The following is a 20,068-nucleotide window of genomic DNA, read 5'->3' as shown; positions in this document are numbered from 1 at the left end:
CCCAAGATACCTAATGCTCCCCTCTCTGTTCACCGGAGCTCTACGTATATAAAATATTGCCTACACCTGGTTGAATATATTCTGTTGAGCGATTAACATTCTATGTAGTAGGAGTACTCCCTCCGTCCCACATAAAACCCATTCCTATCATGCTAAGGTGAGACTAGTGAAGAGTAAAAATGACTAAAATACCCTTTTATTATTGAAAAAAATAGTAATGTTGAAAGGTAGGTAAAGGGTTTTTAAGGGAGAAAACTTTTCGTTTTATGTGCCAAGGTTAGGTAGGATGGTAGAAGTTGATTTTTTATGGGACAAAATTTAAACTATAGAAGTTGATTTTATTTAGGACGAAGGGAACATATAACAAAATTAGCACCATAAGACCATATTGTTAACCCAAATAATGAAATCAATACTTCATGATACCGGTAGAATCTGGAGGACGGGACTGGACAAACACGTAGGAGGAGCAGTACTAGCTGTAACACAGACGGGGAGGAGTTCACAAACCAACACGGGCTACAGGTTACAAGGAACGGTAGTAGTACTCCAGTGATACAACAGTGGTGCCCCACGGGAACACCAGTCTGCGCTGCGTGCGATGGAGAGCTGCATATGCCGGGATGGTGGATGGATCTCTCTCATCACCATTAGAGCATATATAATAGCAGACTATTAGCCAGATATAAACATATTTTAATAAGATAAGTGATCGCGGGCTATAGATATGTAGCCAGCTGCAGCACGAACTTCAAGACACAATATATGTAATATGTGAGACCATATATTAATAATATATTAAATAATTATTGTACGAATTAGCTATTAAATTGGTTATAGATGAATTAAAGCTAGTAGTGAACTATACTATTATACTATTAAACTTGCTCTTACGGCCGTGGTTACACCGACCCGACAGCCGCTTACATGAGCCCATAAAATACGGCTTTTTCAAAACCCCCTCGCTTCCCAACTTTTTAAAAACTCTTCAGACACTGTGCGGGAGCTCACGCTACTGTACGGCCCCCTGCGCTGCGCCCCCCCTCGTCGCGCACACGCACACACGCACTCGCACTACTCGAACCACGCGAACCCCTCTCTTTCTCTCTCTCTCTCTCTCTCGCTTAAATGCCACAAACCTAATCATTTCCACCCCTCTTGCGCTCTCTCTCTCTCTCTCCAACCCCACCCTTTCTCCCCACCATGGTGGCGATCTCCGAGCTCGGGTGAGCGGAAGAGAAAGGTTGGTTGGTCCCTTGCCGGCGGGGTGGGGGTTGGATTGATTTTGCTTTGCTTTGCTCTGTGGTTTGTTGATGCTTGTTGTTGGTGTTGGTGTTGGTGGTGGTGGTGCAGAATGCGGCCGATTTGAGGAGGGGGATGGGGTTTTCGGGTGGATTTGTGAGGGGATAGATTAAGAGTTTGTGCTTCTCTGGTTTGGTCGGAGGAGGAGGAGATGAGCTCGTCGTCGGCGGCCAGCATCGGGCCGCCGCAGCCGCCGCCGCCCCCCGCGCCGCCCGAGGAAGGTGGGTGGCTAGGTTTGTTTCCGCCGCTTCGCTTCGCGGTTCGCTTTACTTCCCTTCTCGTTTGGTTGATGACTCGATCTGCTGCTGCTGCTGCTGCTGCAGAGAAGAAGTGCCTCAACTCGGAGCTATGGCACGCCTGCGCCGGCCCGCTCGTCTGCCTCCCCACCGTCGGCACGCGCGTCGTCTACTTCCCGCAAGGCCACAGCGAGCAGGTGAGGCTGAGCTCACCTCCTCAGCCGTCTCGTGGGCGCGCTTGCTTTGCTTCTCTCTCTCTATCTCTGCTGGTTTCTCTTGTTTCTGACGCGGGTGAGCTTTGCATACGTGAAGGTGGCGGCGTCGACGAACAAGGAGGTGGAGGGTCACATCCCGAACTACCCCAACCTGCCGGCGCAGCTGATCTGCCAGCTCCACGATGTCACAATGCATGTACGTGGTTCCTTGCCCTAATTTCTCGGGGCATTTCTCAGATCGATGCGGCGTCACCTCCACTCCACTCCTCCGGTTTATCTCCATGGCTGTCGGTGCTGACTTGGGCTGGCAATTTTTTTGCAGGCGGATGTGGAGACTGACGAGGTGTACGCGCAGATGACGCTCCAGCCACTGAACCCAGTAAGGCGCCTGGGGTTTTTGCATGATGTTTGCAGTGCTGAGGTTTTGATGGTTTGAAGGCGTGAAATATTCTAAGCGGTTAATTTGATGGTTTTTTTGGATGTGTTCATTCGTGCAGCAGGAGCAGAACGATGCGTACCTTCCCGCGGAGATGGGGATAATGAGCAAGCAGCCGACGAATTACTTCTGCAAGACATTGACGGCGAGCGACACCAGCACGCACGGGGGGTTCTCCGTGCCCCGCCGTGCTGCTGAGCGCGTCTTCCCTCCTTTGGTGTGATGAGTGGTGTAATTTGGGGCTGTGCTCCTTTCTTGTACTTCTTGGGTGGTTGGGTTTTGCTGTTGCCAATAACAGGTGGTATAGTGTGGTTTGTAGGATTTCACACAGCAGCCTCCAGCCCAGGAGCTAATTGCACGGGATATTCATGACATCGAGTGGAAGTTCAGGCACATCTTTCGAGGTAACTTCTTAAAAATCTGTAGAGCTTATGGCAGTCTTGAATTCTTCATAACGGTGAATTATGATATTCTTAAAGGGAATTTCCTAATAATCATCTCTGCCCCTTTTCCATTCGATAAGTTCACCCTTTGTAATCATGGCTTAAAACCTTCCTAATAAAAACGTTTTCAAGTGTTCTGAGAAAAACTTCAACCATTCTCACACAATGTGATGTAAGCGTCTTTTTCACTTAAAAATCAGTTGGTGTGAATGGAGCAAGAGATACTTGATTGAATTAGGGTTATGCATAGAAATGAAGTTACGAGATCATTAATTGGATAAGCACATAAAAAATATCAAATTTTAATATGTTAGGATAGTTAGCAGTGGATCAAGTTACAATTGACATATGAATACATGATACTTTCAGAGGCGTACTGAAATATTTACTAGAGTTCGCAGGTCTTACAAAATTGCACAATGAGCAATCACTGTACTGGACAGTATAATTCTCGGTGTAGGCTTCTTTTTGTATGCCTTGAATTCCCATCTTTCTGCAGGGTTGAACTTATTGTTAGTGTGTTTTCTGACACAGAATGTACTTTGTATTGATCACAATAACTAAAAAAATGTTGTCTTAACATAAATGTTGATAGTACATATGCTTGAGGTACTTGTGCTGTATTGATTATGAAATGGGATCTGCTCAACACTAATGATGTTGTTAGTAATTGTGTTTAGTAGTTTTATATTTTTGAACATGCCATGTTACTATCTTTTGTAGTAATATGCTGTTTTTGACAGGCCAACCCAAACGACACCTGCTAACCACTGGCTGGAGCGTTTTTGTCAGTGCTAAGAGACTTGTTGCTGGAGATTCTGTGCTTTTCATATGGTTTGTTTTCCATCTCTCTTGCATTTGTGATTTTCTTTTTTACCTGTGCTAATGAGTAGGGCGCATTGTTGATTCTCTGACTCAGGAACGAGAAAAACCAGCTTTTACTTGGAATAAGACGTGCCAGTCGGCCACAGACTGTGATGCCTTCCTCTGTTCTTTCAAGCGATAGCATGCACATAGGTCTCCTTGCAGCAGCAGCTCATGCTGCTGCTACAAACAGCCGTTTCACTATTTTCTACAACCCCCGGTAAGTTGGACTTTTAAATTAGTATATATGCATTGTTGTTTTTCCTCCCCATGTACACCGTTAATAGAAAGAGTGTTTGTAGGGCAAGTCCATCAGAATTTGTCATACCACTGTCAAAATACATCAAGGCTGTTTTTCACACCCGGATATCGGTTGGGATGCGGTTCAGGATGTTGTTTGAGACTGAGGAATCAAGCGTTCGCAGGTGACCTAGCAAATGTCAATGCTCAGTCCTTATTCTATAATCTAGGCCAAATATATAAATGATGGTACTTTTTTTAGATAATACTTGGTTACCTAGCACCAGGAGATCCTATACATGTTTGTAGGATGTATGTGACTATGCCAGTGGCTGAAATTGCCATTATCTGTACTTTTTATGCTTTCACGCGTTGATGTTCTTGAAAAATCTGCGCATCTGTCAGGACATCACCCCATTATTTATGGGAATTTTATAATTGGGCCTCTATAAAAATCCATAATATACTAATGCGCCCAATGCACACTTTAATGAAACACAGGTATATGGGGACTATAACTGAAGTTAGTGATGCAGACCCAGTCCGTTGGCCTAGTTCCTATTGGAGATCTGTGAAGGTAATTTTTATATTACTTGAGGTTGTTCTAAAGAGCTGTGGGGGTTTAAACGTGATTTGTGTTGTCTTTCCTGATTATCTTCATCTTCTTTAGTTGCATTTTCTTATGATCTGTACCTCTGGTTTTCATTATAACAATCATGGAACTGCCTTCAGATGTTATTGCACTAGTGCTTGCTTCCACAGTTCCACTAACTAGTGTGATATTTTCAGGTTGGTTGGGATGAATCAACTGCAGGGGAAAGACCACCAAGAGTTTCTTTATGGGAAATTGAACCATTGACAACCTTTCCAATGTATCCATCTCTGTTCCCACTGAGAGTTAAGCATCCTTGGTATTCAGGAGTTGCTTCCCTGCATGGTACGCTTAAGATTCTTGTTACTGTGTGTCAGGCATAAACTAGTTTTGAAGCTATTTTGCTGTATGCTTGCTATGTGTGTGCGCCTATCATGTGGAAGTTTATTTGGTGCATTTACATAGTGTTTTAGCCATCACACTCAAATTACTGAAGCCACAGCCTTAATAAATTTCTGAACCTGCCACATCAACCAGCTGATGATTCTAACTAAAATAACCTGAAGTTGAGATTGTGGTGCAAGAGCAAGAGGCTATAGTTCAAGTCAGTGTTCTCTACTGTGAACAATATGCCTCAAATGATGGTTCTGGATACAGAGATTGATCAGGGAACTTTATAAAATGCTCATATAGGCTAAAAGTAAAACAAGTTATGGTGTAAGTGAAAAGTTGATCTCTTCCTTCCATTTCTTAAGCACCCAAGGTGGATCAATGTTATTTGATAAGGCTCTTCCGTAGCAAATGTAACGTTCTATAATATGCATTCTTTTTATTCATTGTCTTTCTGTGCATTCTTGTTATGGAGAATGCATTGATCTGCCTGACATAATTCCATTTTCTAGTATCTCTCATTCATATTTCTGTTCTTTTATTAACTGCTGTATCACACTTAAGATGACAGCAATGCTTTAATGTGGCTGAGAGGAGTTGCTGGTGAGGGAGGTTTTCAGTCTCTGAACTTTCAGTCACCTGGTATTGGCTCCTGGGGACAACAGAGGCTCCATCCATCCTTACTGAGCAGCGATCACGATCAGTACCAAGCAGTAGTTGCTGCTGCTGCTGCTTCCCAATCTGGTGGTTACTTAAAACAGCAATTCTTGCACCTTCAGCAACCTATGCAGTCCCCTCAAGAACACTGCAACCTCAACCCATTATTGCAGCAACAAATTCTGCAGCAAGCAAGCCAGCAACAGATAATTAATCCTGATGCCCAAAATATCCAAACGATGTTGAGCCCAAGTGCTATACAACAGCAACTCCAGCAACTACAGCAAATGCAGCAAGTTCAGAATGATCAGAAGCAGAAGATTCAACCAGATCAAAGCTACCAAGTTCCTACAAGTGCAGTTCTCCCAAGTCCAACATCATTACCGAGTCATTTGCGAGAAAAATTTGGCTTCTCTGATCCTAATGCGAATTCTTCAAGCTTCATCACCTCTAGCAGTAGTGATAACATGTTGGATTCGAGCTTCCTTCAGGGAAGTTCGAAAGCTGTGGACTTATCTCGATTTAATCAGCCTGTAGCTAGTGAGCAGCAGCAGCAGCAGCAACAGGCATGGAAGCAGAAGTTTATGGGTTCACAGTCAGTGTCTTTTGGGGGCTCGGTTTTGCATAACTCACCCACAAGCAAAGATGGTTCTGTTGAAAACAAAATTGGTCGTGATGTGCAAAACCAGTCCCTTTTTAGTCCACAAGTTGACTCTTCATCCCTCCTGTACAACATGGTTCCTAATCTGACTTCGAATGTTTCGGATGGCAACTTATCAACGATCCCTTCTGGATCAACTTATCTGCAGAATGCAATGTATGGTTGCTTGGACGACTCTTCTGGTTTATTGCAAAATACAGGAGAGAACGATCCAGCAACCAGAACATTTGTGAAGGTAACTAGTATAATTTGCATTGTTGCTAGGTCAAATATGAGCTCCTCTTTTTCCTCCAAAAAATATATATTCTTCTTTTCATGGAACCATTGTAAAATTGCAGGTTTACAAGTCAGGTTCGGTTGGGAGGTCGTTGGACATAACCCGGTTCTCTAATTATGCTGAACTTCGAGAAGAACTGGGTCAGATGTTCGGCATTAAGGGTCAATTGGACGACCCTGATAGATCAGGCTGGCAGCTTGTATTCGTCGACAGGGAGAATGATGTGCTTCTCCTTGGAGACGACCCTTGGGAGTAAGAAATATTCTCAGAATTCTGATTTATTTATTAGTTTTAGTAATCAATATCCATGCATGCGCACTACAAATTCAAGTTTTAGTAAGCAATATAAATTTAAGTTTCATCTTACCGTTCTATGATTTGGTTGCAAAAAAATCTGCTTAAATTTTAGTACTACACTTGGCATACCCTGTCCATGTGTGCACACTACAAACTGAATCTCTTAATTGATGTTGGCCTCAAAACGGCCAAGTTAACATGCTAAGTAAAAATTTCAAATCTACATCAGGCATTGTAACTTCATTGTATATCTAAATAATTTAAAGATATTAAACGTGCCTAAGATCAACAAAATTTGGCTTGACTAGCAAGTGCAAAAGTGGCTGTCTTATACTTCCTCCGTTTCATAATGTAAGACTTTCTAGCATTGCCCACATTCATATAGATGTTAATGAATCTAGAAATATATGTGTGTCTAGATTCATTAACATCTATATGAATGTGAGCAATGCTAAAAAGTCTTACATTATGAAACGGAGGGAGTACAATACTTTGGTTTCCTGGTTTCCACAACTAATAGCTTATCGAGGAAAGGTATGTACAATGTGAATGGATATCCCTTCTTCATTCACTGAAAGACATGTTGACAGCTCATGGACAGTATCTAATGAATATGTTTAAAAGTACTAGTGTTATATGGAGTATATTTTTGCAATGTTCGGTGCCTAATTGTGATCTCAAACAGAATTCATGTGCATTCAGTCATACATCTTTAATGTGTATTAATATGTTAAATTTTTTTACTAGACTGTTCTTCCTTCAATAATATGTGTTGGTCAGTCACTATATGTTGATGCTCAGTTACCCAAGACCCTTCGTGAGAGTAAACATCAGACATGATTCTTCTTGAAACTGACCTTCCTCATATGATGTAGGTCCTTTGTGAATAGTGTATGGTACATCAAGATACTTTCACCTGAGGATGTGCATAAGATGGGAAAGCAAGGAAATGATCCACGGTATCTGTCCTGAAGTGAGAGAACATGGTGCCATTTCTGGTAAGATGTCATAATTATATTTATTGTAACGATTACCAAATCCCACACTAATCCTTAAAAACCTATGACTGGATAGAGATGTTCTTTTCTGAGTAAATCTGTTATCATGTTGTGTACTTCGATAGTTGTTGACATATTGGCATCATGTGTTTTTTGTCCCTTATTGAATGTAAAATGGTCTCATTGTGCGGGTTGAAGAATGTCTGTTTGCTCTAATTTTTATTGCTCGGAATAACTCACATCTTAATTGACGACTCAAATTTAATTTAGAGTCTTTTTATGCATATTCATCTCTGCATACTAACATGTCCTGGTATACTATCACAGGGCTTCCAGGAGGATTCTGCAGTGCATGGTGGCACTCTTGCTCTCGACAATGCACGTCGTCAGAAGTCCCAAATTTGTATCTTGCATGTACGCCGTACATGTTTCCAGAACTCTCTGTTACCTATTCGGTGCAGGCCACCGGAACCACGAAACCTGATATTTTGTAGGTTCCACTTAGGAATCAGTATCGGTTTAACTCTTATCCTAGATGATTTGTAACTCGCACGGCAGTCCACTGTTTTCATGTTTCATCGAGTCTTCCTAGACATTAAACTTAGTTGATATTGTATCAGGATTTATGTGTATTGAGATTCCTCTACATGCTTTCAACCAAAAAAAACTGCAATAATCGAAGCGCACGAGGATTGTTTCAATTCGTGTTGTAGGATCTGGATTTTCACCGATTGTCCGGTTATGTCAGTTTCGAGAGGAGCTGTCAATCTGAAGTTTTTTCTGTAGTGCCTAATATTTTGCTTTTATTATTAATGCTAATCATATACTGTTGTGATATTTTCTGTTGTTGAATATCCAAATCTAAAGAACAGAATTCCCGATGGTTCACTCTACAGAATACATAGATCGACGAACTGGCAAGAGAGTAAGATTTGAGGCAGAGTGAGCAAATACCGTTTTGCGTGGGCTCGTTTGTGTTTGCCTTTCTCCTTGCGCCGCCTGCCACCGTCGTGTGCGCCGAGTTTCTTATCCGGGACGACGGCGAGGGAATCAACTGGTGGTGGAGGAAGCTGTAATTTGTGGGAGCTTTCGCGTGGAGTGAGATGGGATCCATGATCCAACACAGGCTCCATGGCGGCGTATGCCGTTATAAAGGATTGGAATGTACGATCTGTCGCAGTTGTTTTCGCACCTCCTTTCTGACGAGGAAACCTGGATTGCCCCCGATTGGGATTATGTGATATTCCCCCGTGACACGAGAATGTCATGGGGAATGTCACCGAATCCCAATCCGATTGCCCCCCCCTCCTTATTTTTCCTGACCACATAGTACTAAACTGTTCCCGATCAAAAAAGGAGAAAAAAAAGAGGGAGCAATTTCTTTTTCACCAAAGCCGTTTAAAAAACTTTTTGATCCCGACAAAATCTGATTAATTTTTATATAAAAAAATAAAAATCTACTTTGAACTTTTTTTGAATTTGATTGTTAAACTAAGCGGTTTATGTCCTCGAACCAGCCCGAGAAATCGAGTTTTTGTCACCATCCGGTTTTCACTAGTTTTGTAAATCCTAGTTCTTTGGGGCAATTCTATCAGAAGAGTGATGTGGCTCGAGCCTCTACTATTGATGCGAGGATTATGGACAACTCACATAATCTCTACAATTTTTTTTTTGCCATACATAGATGGAAATGGAGCTGCTGTTCCTTTGTCTAATTTCTTAGACATCCTGCTATTTTTTTCTGGATACGTCATTGCTGGCCCTGTTATAGTTGGAGACAATAACATCACATTAGGCAAGGGCTACCATAAAAGATGTTTGAGAAGTGTAGATAATAAATTCTTTTACAAGGGTGTTGTGATGAGTTAACGGATTTGTTCGGTAGACTTTTGCTACAGCGTTTTAAGCTGTGTTGCACAGCTTAGCCGTTCGGCTGCACAAACACATGGCGCAGGAAGCTGCTGCTTGCTGCTAGATGCCTGGTTGTAGTGCAACCACAGCTAGGCCGTATGAACAAATCCAATAATTGAACAAGTGAATTCAAATGTAAAACGTATTCCCTAGAGAGAAAAAAAGGAAAATGTAAAATAGAGTTGTTCTACTAGTAGTGGTGTACTACTCCCCTCTTCTCAAAATAAATTTATATTTCACTCATTATGCACGTACGAACAAAAATAAAAATAGTATAATATCCCACTTTATTAAATCCTAATATAATTATTGTTGTTTTTATCTATTTTCAATGTATTTATGTCTTACTATACAAACTTTGATATGATGAATAAATAATTAAATAAAAAATTATTTTGAGTTAAATAGATGGAAAAAGTCACTAACATCACCGAGCAGTGAGTCAAAGACATCACAGAGGTACTCAAACCGGAGTAGCACTGTGCTATTCAACGGTCAACCTATTGCATAGACAGAGAGGCGCAAGCGCAACCCAAATCGGATTTACAGAAAAACCCTCCCGTTGCCGTTGCCTATAATACCGACCTTTTCCCAATTATTTTATCTATTTATTTATTTTTTTAAAAAAAACCTGCGGCGTCCACCAACCCAACCCTTTTTCCCCAAGTCGACACGCGCAGCCAAGAGAGGCGAAGGGCGCAACGCAACGCGAACCCCTCCTTCCCCCGTCGCGCCCAACCCTAACCCGCCTCCCCTCCACGTAGATCCAATCCCGCCGCCACCGCCGAACCCTAGCCCGCCCCACCTCCCTCCCCGCCGCCGCCGGAGGCGCGCGCGCGCGCGATCGGCGTCCTCCCGCCGCCGCGTTCGTGCGGGGTGGGGTTGGGAGGAGGAGGAGGAGGAGGAGGGCCCGACGGCGGCTCCTCTCGAGACGGGGGCCATGGAGGCGGACGGTGCCGCGGCTGCGGCGGCGGCGGGGGAGGCGAGCACGGAGGCCGGCGCGAGGCCCCTGGCGCCAGAGGAGGAGGCGCTGCGGCGCAACACCGACTGCGTCTACTTCCTCGCCTCGCCCCTCACATGCAAGAAGGTGTGTGCTCGTTCTCTCTCGACGATTCGTCGTCTCTTTTCCCTCGTATATAAGCTGGTTTGGTTTTTGGGGCGGGGTGGTAATTCGTCTTTTCTCGATTGGAGCTTAGAATTTGAATTCCGCACCTCGTTTCGGGAATCTTGATTTCTGAGCTAAGTAAACACGAATTTCTTTGGTTCAAGATGGAATCTTTTCATATGGCTATTCCCCCTCATCCAAGATGTGATGCTTAATGTAGATAACGTAATAATATAAGTTCGTAGTGCCTTCAGGTTCGGGGTATTTGTTGCCTCTTGGTGTTAGCCCCTGAATTTTTCAGGGTTTCTATGCTAGGTCAAATTCTGAATCGGCTCTATAATTTAAAATTTGAATGGTATGGTTGTCCTGAATTGATGCTCCTTCGGGTGAAAAGTGAAAACAATGTAATTTACTATCGCATTTGTTCCCAATATATCGCTATTGCAGTGGCTACATGGCTTTTAGTAGTACGGTAAGGTAGGAATTGTAATGCTTCCCTTGTCACCAGGAGCACTATAACAATATGTTAGTATCCTTATTAGTCTAGTTATTCAAGATCATTGCTTCACAATTTTTTTGTTTCTCTTTGGGAATCCTTGCTCGGCTCAGAATTCCATTTGCTTTTAGCCCCTCTATTATTTTGGAATACGTATGATGCTGTACTGATTTAGTTCTGGAGCTGTTCTGATGAACTATGGTTAAATTAGAGAGAGGCAAAACGCTTGCCATAAATCAAATCTGTCACACAATCTGATGTGTTGTAACTTTGTAATCTTGTTTGATAATACTATCAAAATTATGCTACATTAATGCAAATATGTGCAATTCTCTATATATAAACATTAATGTAACACTAAAAAAATGCTACATTAATCCTTATGGGCTTTTGTGTCTTATTTACCATGAATATTTTGTCCATCATGGATTTGTTACTAACTTCTAGCTTGAATATTTTAATTGATAATGATTCTTTTTGTTCCTTACATCAGGGGAACGAATGTGATTTTCGTCACAGTGATAATGCTCGTATGAACCCTAGAGACTGCTGGTACTGGTTAAATAGCAATTGCTTGAATCCAAAATGTCCGTTTCGCCATCCGGTATGTCCCTTTCCTTCCTTTTTCCCCTTATGCACTGGTATTATGTTTTTTTATCAATACTTGCCAGCAAGCAGCATTGTCTAAGACTAGTAAATTTGCTGTTATGTTTCTGTTCATCAGAAACTAACAGGGTGTTTGCTCCTAGTTATTAAGCTTAATATTATTTGGTCATTTTGTCCAGTGAAGTTATTTGGAGTCTAATTCTGTCTTCTACTTTTACCCAGCCAATTGATGGTATGTTTGGTGCTCCAACTACTGGAATGCCTGCAGTTTCTTCACACTACGCTCCATTTAACTCTGGAAAGCAGTTGGTTCCATGCTATTACTTTAAAAAGGGAAACTGCTTGAAAGGTGACAGATGCGCATTTTATCATGGACCACAATCAGTGGGAAATAATCCATCAGAACAGGTGGTAAAAGTTTCTTCCTTACCTTTGGAGCAGCTTCAGACTCAAAAGAATGATTTGTTGGGCATTAAAGATTCTGTGCAGTCTACTAATTCCATTCAGCATGGTGCTCCAATAACTAATGAGAGGGGCAAAACAGCCGTTGATCGGTCAACGGTTAATTCTGCCAGGACAGCTACAGTTGCAATACCGGTTGCTTCCAATGCAATGTCTTGTCCTAAGTCAGAGAAGGTAAAAAGTAGTACGCCAGCAGCACTTAAGGAAAGCTTCACTACTTCTTCAGGTGGGGATCATCCTGAGTGCTACCAGAACCATTTTCCAATGGATAGTGATCCTGTGCGAGATTGGAACCAAAGTTATGAAATGCCCCCTGCAGATGATCTGCCCCAGAACAGTAGGGAGGCTGATGAACTTTTGGGTGAATCTTCACCAGGTTTTGATGTTCTCGTGGACAATGATGCAGATGGTGCTGCTTATTTACATGATGAAGATTTTGGAGGAGATATGTATCCAGTGGAAGATTATGAATATGCTCCAGCTGATTTTGATGTTCGTGCACATCATGAAAGAGAGCGGTTCAATGGTATGGATGAGCAAGACCAGATGGGACATATGTATGATGGCTACGAGAGAAAACGGCGTAGATCATCTGAGAGGAGCATGGAACGGCCTTTCCACTCAGAAAGAAGGTTTCTGCAAAGAGATAGAGACCGTGTCGAGATGGATGGATCGGATTTACGTCATCGGCTCCGTAGGAGAAGAATAAATGAGTCTTCATTGGCAATTAGTCCAGAACGCAATGGAGAGCAACGGCGGAGGGATGAGCGCTACAGGGAAAGGGCACATGGTCACCGTTCACACAGGGATCATCACCAGAGCTCTCGAGGAAGCACTCTTAGCTCTCGTCTGCAAGGCAGAATAAAGCTTCCTGGAAGATCTCCTGACAGAGTTGATACTCGCTCCGAGAAAGAGCGAGATAGAAGAAGACTCCGGGACAGGCTGTCTCCAGTTAGGCGCACGGAATTTCAGGGTACCAGGCATAGGGAGGCAGGACAACATGAAGAGCAGACCCAGCGGAGATCAAGTGAACTTGCTTTAGGTTCCAGGAATGCAGATGGCCAGCATTTGACAAAGGATGTGCCTGACTCACACAACTTCCCTCATCGCAAAAACTCGAGGGACTCCAGTAAGGCCAATGGAAGTGTTGAGCCTGAAGCATCGCTTGATTTTGAGGGCCCAAAGCCCCTTAGTGTCATCTTACAGCGGAAAAGAGAGGCAGCATGGGCCAATGGCACATCTGCCTGTAGCCCCAAACAAGATAAATCTGCCGAGGTCTCACACAGGCAAGCTTCTCTGGCTGAAGCTGAGAAGGAAGGTGACAACATAATTAGTTCTGATGAATACAAAAGTGGATCTGGCGATGAAGAATTCAGAGACGAAGGCCACATCCCTGTGGAGGGCCATGGGCAATCTTCATCTCATGGTGACAAACTTGAGGCTGAAGATATTATTGAGGTGGATCCCGTGGAAAATCAAGATGCTGATAATTATGACCAGAGGGAGGGGGAGTCCTACTATGAGCCTATCGAAGGCCAGGACTACAAATCCGATGACGAGAATGCTTATGAAGATGATGATGAAGAGTATGATGACGATGATGATTTTGCTCGGAAAGTAGGGGTTGTTTTCTCTTGAGCTCTGTGGGCCTTCTCCTGGTTTTGTTGCATGCAGCAAAGCTGAAAATGCTTGCCTTAGTGAATCTATTTGGATAAATTCCTCTGGTGCTTTGTGTTTTGTTCTTGAAGTTCATAGTGCCAAAGCCTTTATTTATAAGGCTGATAACTGATAAGTATAGGTCAGGTATGAAGCGGGGGTAGGATTCATAAATTAAAAGGGCTTTACGTGTAAAAACTGCTGCACTCGTTGTGTTCAGCATATATCTGATCTATCCTGAAACTATTGTATTGTATTAGTTTCCTAACTAACAGACAAGATATTTCTTTGATAAATTTTTTGCCTGATATGGGTAATATAATCAGCCCCATTTTGGAGGGGTTCTTTTCTTCACGAAAGAGTAATGTGTGATTGTACATATGTGGTTCCTCAGTTTTCCTAAGATTCTTAAGATGGCATCAGCCTCTGAACGAGGGAAGGAACTATTTTATCAGGTCAACTAATTTGGCCGTCTGGGACTCTGTAAAATTTTGCTGCTTCATTCAAATATAATCATCTTATAATCATAACGAACTATTTTATCAGGTTAACGGAGTGTGATTCTCAACTCACGATCATCTCTATCTCTACTAATTGAAAATGTTTTTGCTAGTACTTTAATATATCATCCGTGTATGAGTCGGTTTTTAAGTTTGTTTGATTTTGGAAATACACATCCGTTCAGTCGGGTTTTAAATTCGTTTGCTTTTAAAAATATCGAAGGAGTCATATAAGATATCTCTTTAAAAATCTCACATGCTAACTTGAGATGATCAAACTCCTAATTGCAACTCATGATTTTCTAGAAAAATATATATCCAAGCCGCGAATTCCTAGAGTGAATATCATCTTAACTAATAAATCGTATAACAACAATAAATTAAAGAGTAACGTGTACGAACATTCCTTAAACTTGTAGGGGTGTGTCATCTAGGTCCCTGAACTCTCAAAATACATATCCAAATCCTAGAACTTGTCATAATGTGTTATCTAGGTCTCAAATCGTCATAACCCCTTCAAAAATCTACGAGGCATTGATGTGACATGCCACACAGACATGACATGGCATTATTTTTTCTTTTTCTTTTTTTCTTCTCTTTTTTCCCATTTATTCTCTTTTCTCTATGACCCGTGTAGAAAAAAAGAAAAAAAAGAATGGGAAGAAACCGAAAAAGAAAAATAAAAGAAGAAAAAAAAAGAGAAAAAGACATGTCACGTCCATGTGGCATTGCCACATCAGCGTCACGTAGGATTCTAGAGGGGATGTATCAATTTGGGACATAGATGATACACTTTGACAAGTTATGGGACCTGGATATGTATTTTGAGATTTTAGAGACCTTTATAACATAACCTTACGAGTTTAAGGACTGCCAATGCACTTTACTCTAAATTAAAATAACCTTCACCCGTTGTAACGCGCGAGCTTATTTTTTTCTCTAGTCTTAATTAGTATCTTTTAAATATACTCGTGATCGTGCCGCGCCTACTGGATCTCTGCTTCTGACCAAAATGTTCCGCATTGAATCATCACAGGACTGAAAATCAATCCTCGCAAACCACGAGATTATCAGTATATTAAGTCTCCTGGGAAGCTCACATGTATACCCTTGCAAACTGTACTGCTATATGCTAAATTATCTGCCTGCATGATCATTGAACGCAATCGTGAGATTCTATGGCCTTCTTAAGAGCAACAAATGCACACCTTTCTGGACGGGGAAACCAACAACCAAATGCATATATTGTTGCACATCATCAAATGCCCTTCAAAATTGTATTAGGGCGCATGTGTATTTCTTCCGTTAGATCAAAAATTACAATTCAAATTAAAATTCAAAAAGAGAGAGAGAGAGAGAGAGAGAGGATTGAGAGAGTAATCCTGAAATGCAATGTTTTCTGTAAAATACAATCGGCTTGTGGTTTTTCCCCAAAGAAACAACATTGGATGTTACTCCTAATTAAGAATTTCGGCATTTAGCAAGTACTAAAAAATACCAGTAACAATTTCATTATAAAAAAAGATAGGATAAATCACGATCGCAAAAACTGAAAAAGAAATTCTCAAAAGAATGAAACAGTTTGCATCATGAGAAGAAGAAGACAAGAAGAGGATGAGCCTTCAGTGGCATATATAAAAACTGGATTACTACTGTACTACTCTCAGTCTCTCGGCTTCTAGACTAGGGAAGCTCACCAACCCAAGAACAAGAAGTGATCGGAGATGGCTCCCAAGAAGGTGCTCCTGCTCTGCGGAGACTACATGGAGGACTACGAGGTGAGGCAAATCTTCCTCTTGTTCCGTGTCTTGTGTGTTCGATTCGTGTCCTCGCGATTCCAATGGGGTTTTCTTGGAATCTTGTGGATCAGGCCATGGTTCCGTTCCAAGCGCTGCAAGCGTACGGGGTGTCCGTGGATGCTGCCTGCCCCGGCAAGAAGGCCGGCGACTCGTGCCGCACCGCCGTCCATCAGGGGATTGGCCACCAGGTACTTGGAATGATTCGATTCCGCTCGATTTGGATAGGGTTTAGTATAACTAGTTAGGGCTTGGTCTGATGAATTGAACATGGCGGATTCCCATTCTAGAGTGGTCAGGAATATCTTCGCTTTCTTGCCTTTGAGTAATTTTAGGATGTAATTTCTAGGATTAATACACATCTGCTCATCGCAATTGGCAGAAGGGGGAAAGAAAAGGAGAGTACACACAGTCACACAACGGGACAGGGAAAACATATGTGCAACTAGGTTTATTTTTGAGAGCTCATAATGAAATGACAGATTTCTTGGTATGATTGATCCATTAGCTTTATCTGTTATTCTTTCTATTCTCCAAATATCTGGTTTAGCATTGCGAGATAAGTTTGACGGAATAATCAGTCATGAGCAGAAATATTCCTTAACTGTCTACAAAATGGGATAGCTCTTCTGCATGATTGAATGGAAAAATCATTTGAACATTTTGGATACTGAATATACTTAGACAGCCATTCTTATTTCTTTCGTCACTTAAGTGAACTGTTGATTGGTTCATGATTTGGGGGTTAACTGTTGCTGTAGAGATTTCTTATAAATTCATATCCTTGTCTGTTTCCCATATTATTGCATTAGTTCCTGCTTCTCTTTAGATGGTGTTGCTTCTTTCAAAACTAATTTGGGGGTCCTCTTTGTCTACTGGACTACTACTCCCTTTAGTAATGGAATCTTTGTTTTCTCTGAAGCACTCGATTATAAGGATCGTCTGTATTGTTGGTTCTTTTAGGTGTGATAGTATGGTGGTACTTTTCGTCTTTCTAACATAAGTTTGCTTTGACAAATTAAATTAGATTCATTTTGATTCATCATGCAGACATATGCTGAGTCAAGGGGCCACAATTTCGCACTTAATGCTTCGTTTGATGAGGTTAATATCAATGAATATGATGGCTTGGTAATTCCTGGAGGCCGTGCACCAGAGTATCTCGCCATGGATGAAAAGGTTCTTGATTTAGTAAGGAAATTCTCTGATGCGAAGAAACCTATTGCATCAGTTTGCCATGGACAGTTGATTTTGGCAGCAGCTGGAGTAGTCCAGAACCGTAAATGCACCGCATATCCTGCTGTTAAACCAGTTTTGGTTGCTGCTGGTGCTAAGTGGGAAGAAGCTGATACTATGGACAAATGCACAGTTGATGGAAATCTTGTCACTGCAGTGGCTTACGATGCACATCCTGAATTCATCAGCCTTTTTGTGAAAGCGCTTGGAGGCTCTGTAACTGGCTCAAACAAACGGATATTGTTCCTTTGTGGGGTATGTTTAGGGAAATTTCATTCAATTGAATTCGTATGACTACTTTCTTATTTTCTTCATTTTTCATAAGTCATACCATCTCTGCTGAACCTCTTTGCTTAACTACATGCTTATAACAGGATTACATGGAAGATTATGAGGTTATGGTACCATTTCAGTCTCTTCAAGCCCTTGGTTGCCATGTTGATGCAGTTTGCCCTGACAAGGGTGCTGGGGAGAAATGCCCAACTGCCATACATGACTTTGAAGGTGACCAAACATACAGCGAGAAGCCTGGTCACGATTTTGCTTTGACAGCATCATTTGACAATGTGGATGCATCAAGCTATGATGCACTTGTAATTCCTGGTGGACGGGCTCCTGAGTACCTTGCACTGAACGATAAAGTCATTAGCCTTGTGAAGGGCTTCATGGATAAAGCAAAGCCAGTCGCCTCAATTTGCCATGGCCAACAGATTTTATCTGCTGCTGGAGTCCTTCAGGTACATGATAATGATTAATTTTCTACCATTGCTCTACATTAATCGTACTTACTTGATTACTTCTATACCTAGTGTTGGAATATAAAGTGAATTGTCCGTCTTTCCTCATCAGCTTAAGCTTTTGGATTGAACTGGTCGGTGCATGCAACTCAATACCTAGCGATAGGAAAATTTACCTTGAACAAAACAAAAATAATGCAACAATATCTATTCTTGATTAATGGATAATTAAATGATTAAATCATTCCTGCAAAGTAAAAGCATTTTCATAGTGTGGTAAGGTAGGCAACAAGACGTACTATTACAGTATCAGTATGTCACTATCCTTCTTAGCGTAGTTATTCAGGATCACTGAATTGCTTCCGAAAATCTCACACAAATGGACACAAACCTGTTTGATGCACGCAGCGATGCTCCCCAGTCTCCCTAATTGTGGATGATAATATGATATGCAGGGAAGGAAATGCACGGCGTATCCTGCGGTGAAGCTGAACGTGGTGCTTGGCGGGGCGACATGGCTGGAGCCCAATCCCATTGACCGCTGCTTCACCGACGGCAACCTTGTGACCGGCGCGGCATGGCCTGGCCACCCGGAGTTCATCTCCCAGCTCATGGCATTGCTTGGCATCAAGGTCTCCTTCTGAAGCAACGAGAGGTCAGGTCCCAGCGTTTTTGCACGCGATATAGCAAGACACAGCTTTGGGCTTTCGTCTAAGATATATACAGTCTTACCGATACTGTACCAGTCTGCTGTCGTTTTTTGTGCTTGAAATAATAAGATAATTACTAAAAGGGTTTGCGTGTTTATAGTATTATGTCTGTACGAGCAGAAGGAGCTGCACCTGGGGATTGCCTGTGTATGATATGAACTGCAGTTGAATTTCATGAGCTCTCGCCTCTCGCCGACCTGGGCAGTACTTCTTGGGCCGTGCTTCACCGTGCGGCCCACTAAAGTCAGCCCATCACCGCGAGAGCGATCGGAGAAGGAAAAAGTCCAACGCTACTCCCTAAGACTGAGTTTGAGGAGAAGAGGATTGAGAAGATTGGAAAGATACGTAAAACGGGGTGAGCCATTAGCGCATGATTAATTGAGTATAAATTATTATAAATTTCAAAAATAGATTAATATGATTTTTTTAAAGCAACTTTTCTATATTTTTTTTAAAAAACACACCGTTTAGTAGTTTGGGACGTGTGCGCGAGGAAAACGATGTGATTTCTCACTCAATGTCACTTGAACGAACGCAGCCATATAGGTTGAATTTAATTTGTATCCCTTGAACGCAGCTATGACGACTTCTTAAACCGGTATAAAATAACTTCAAAGTAGTATTGAAGGTGGTATTCACTGACGGCATATTGCCCTTGGTCAAACCACCTGAGTTGGCTGTTCTCCTCTCCTCTGATCTCCATCTCTCAGGGCCTATTCATTTTTTTTTAAAAAATAACACATAAGAATAGGAGAAGTGAAGGAATAGGAATGCATGCGAACTTCAATCCATAGGAATTTTCCAATTGGTCAGAGCGGATGAATTTTTTTATGTTTTCTTTTTATAACTTGTAGGAAAGAATTTTTTTGTTTTCCTATATCTAGATTTCTTCGAACCAAATGGATTTCATAGAAATTAATCCTTAGAAATCCAAGTCCTTTGAAATTCCCCTTAGAGGCTATGGCGCCGGGTCCTTCTCCCTCTTGCTTTTTGTACCTTCCTTCTCGACAGACGTCCACCACCCTTTCCCATCCCTCCTCTTTCTGCAGGCTACAGAGCTTGCAGAGCTTCTTCGATCGATTTGCTCTTTATACCATTTCCTCCGTTTCGTAACGTAAGACTTTCTAAAATTATCCACATTTATATAGATGTTAATGAATCTATACACATATATGTGTCTTACATTGTAAAACGGATGGAGTAGTCATTCTAGCATTTCCCATATTAATATTGATGTTAATAAAT

At 41.9% G+C, this 20,068-nt stretch overlaps 3 protein-coding genes and 1 long non-coding RNA gene across 7 annotated transcripts; 3 read left to right on the top strand and 1 right to left on the bottom strand.

Moving 5' to 3' along the window:
• Positions 1-1,010: 1,010 nt before the first annotated feature.
• On the top strand, positions 1,011-8,444 carry LOC4337363 (auxin response factor 12-like). Of its 4 annotated transcripts, none has more exons than NM_001419944.1 (16): positions 1,011-1,243; positions 1,354-1,535; positions 1,626-1,735; positions 1,851-1,949; positions 2,076-2,132; positions 2,251-2,406; positions 2,509-2,593; positions 3,376-3,466; positions 3,552-3,716; positions 3,799-3,921; positions 4,238-4,313; positions 4,526-4,673; positions 5,283-6,271; positions 6,375-6,565; positions 7,486-7,608; positions 7,936-8,444. In NM_001419944.1, exons 2-15 carry the CDS (start codon positions 1,454-1,456, stop codon positions 7,580-7,582), a joined length of 2,469 nt encoding a protein of 822 aa, NP_001406873.1. In that variant the 5' UTR covers positions 1,011-1,243; positions 1,354-1,453; the 3' UTR covers positions 7,583-7,608; positions 7,936-8,444. The 4 variants fall into 4 exon arrangements, with proteins under 4 accessions (NP_001406873.1, XP_066165302.1, XP_015636874.1 ...); XM_066309205.1 differs by having other exon boundaries at positions 1,161-1,243; positions 1,354-1,523; positions 2,254-2,406; positions 7,936-8,309; XM_015781388.3 differs by having other exon boundaries at positions 1,161-1,243; positions 1,354-1,523; positions 7,936-8,309.
• On the bottom strand, positions 2,906-8,910 carry LOC136356087 (uncharacterized). The gene is made up of 2 exons (XR_010740769.1): positions 8,563-8,910; positions 2,906-3,125 (listed from the first exon to the last, which is right to left on the bottom strand). It is a non-coding gene; the product is annotated as an uncharacterized lncRNA (long non-coding RNA).
• A 1,281-nt stretch (positions 8,911-10,191) lies between these two features.
• Positions 10,192-14,196, top strand: LOC4337362 (zinc finger CCCH domain-containing protein 32-like). Its single transcript, NM_001402456.1, has 3 exons — positions 10,192-10,606; positions 11,614-11,724; positions 11,949-14,196. The coding sequence occupies exons 1-3, from the start codon at positions 10,460-10,462 to the stop codon at positions 13,824-13,826; spliced, it is 2,136 nt and encodes a 711-aa protein (NP_001389385.1). The 5' UTR covers positions 10,192-10,459; the 3' UTR covers positions 13,827-14,196.
• A 1,813-nt stretch (positions 14,197-16,009) lies between these two features.
• Positions 16,010-18,925, top strand: LOC4337361 (protein DJ-1 homolog D). The gene is made up of 5 exons (XM_015777956.3): positions 16,010-16,122; positions 16,215-16,331; positions 17,191-17,631; positions 17,751-18,113; positions 18,569-18,925. The coding sequence occupies exons 1-5, from the start codon at positions 16,069-16,071 to the stop codon at positions 18,755-18,757; spliced, it is 1,164 nt and encodes a 387-aa protein (XP_015633442.1). The 5' UTR covers positions 16,010-16,068; the 3' UTR covers positions 18,758-18,925.
• Positions 18,926-20,068: the final 1,143 nt, after the last annotated feature.

This window comes from Oryza sativa, chromosome 4 (genome assembly GCF_034140825.1).
Source record: "Oryza sativa Japonica Group chromosome 4, ASM3414082v1".
Taxonomy (NCBI): Eukaryota; Viridiplantae; Streptophyta; class Magnoliopsida; order Poales; family Poaceae; genus Oryza; species Oryza sativa.
This window is presented reverse-complemented; position numbering and strand designations above follow the sequence as displayed.

Excerpts from the sequence above, each read along its gene's own strand:
- LOC4337363 (NM_001419944.1), top strand. The coding sequence starts at position 1,454 with ATGAGCTCGTCGTCGGCGGCCAGCATCGGGCCGCCGCAGCCGCCGCCG. Across the intron at positions 1,536-1,625 it reads CGAGGAAGGTGGGTGGCTAG|AGAAGAAGTGCCTCAACTCG; the intron begins GTTTGTTTCCGC and ends CTGCTGCTGCAG. Across the intron at positions 1,736-1,850 it reads CGCAAGGCCACAGCGAGCAG|GTGGCGGCGTCGACGAACAA; the intron begins GTGAGGCTGAGC and ends GCATACGTGAAG.
- LOC4337362 (NM_001402456.1), top strand. The coding sequence starts at position 10,460 with ATGGAGGCGGACGGTGCCGCGGCTGCGGCGGCGGCGGGGGAGGCGAGC. Across the intron at positions 10,607-11,613 it reads CGCCCCTCACATGCAAGAAG|GGGAACGAATGTGATTTTCG; the intron begins GTGTGTGCTCGT and ends TCCTTACATCAG. Across the intron at positions 11,725-11,948 it reads AATGTCCGTTTCGCCATCCG|CCAATTGATGGTATGTTTGG; the intron begins GTATGTCCCTTT and ends ACTTTTACCCAG.
- LOC4337361 (XM_015777956.3), top strand. The coding sequence starts at position 16,069 with ATGGCTCCCAAGAAGGTGCTCCTGCTCTGCGGAGACTACATGGAGGAC. Across the intron at positions 16,123-16,214 it reads ACTACATGGAGGACTACGAG|GCCATGGTTCCGTTCCAAGC; the intron begins GTGAGGCAAATC and ends CTTGTGGATCAG. Across the intron at positions 17,632-17,750 it reads GGATATTGTTCCTTTGTGGG|GATTACATGGAAGATTATGA; the intron begins GTATGTTTAGGG and ends TGCTTATAACAG.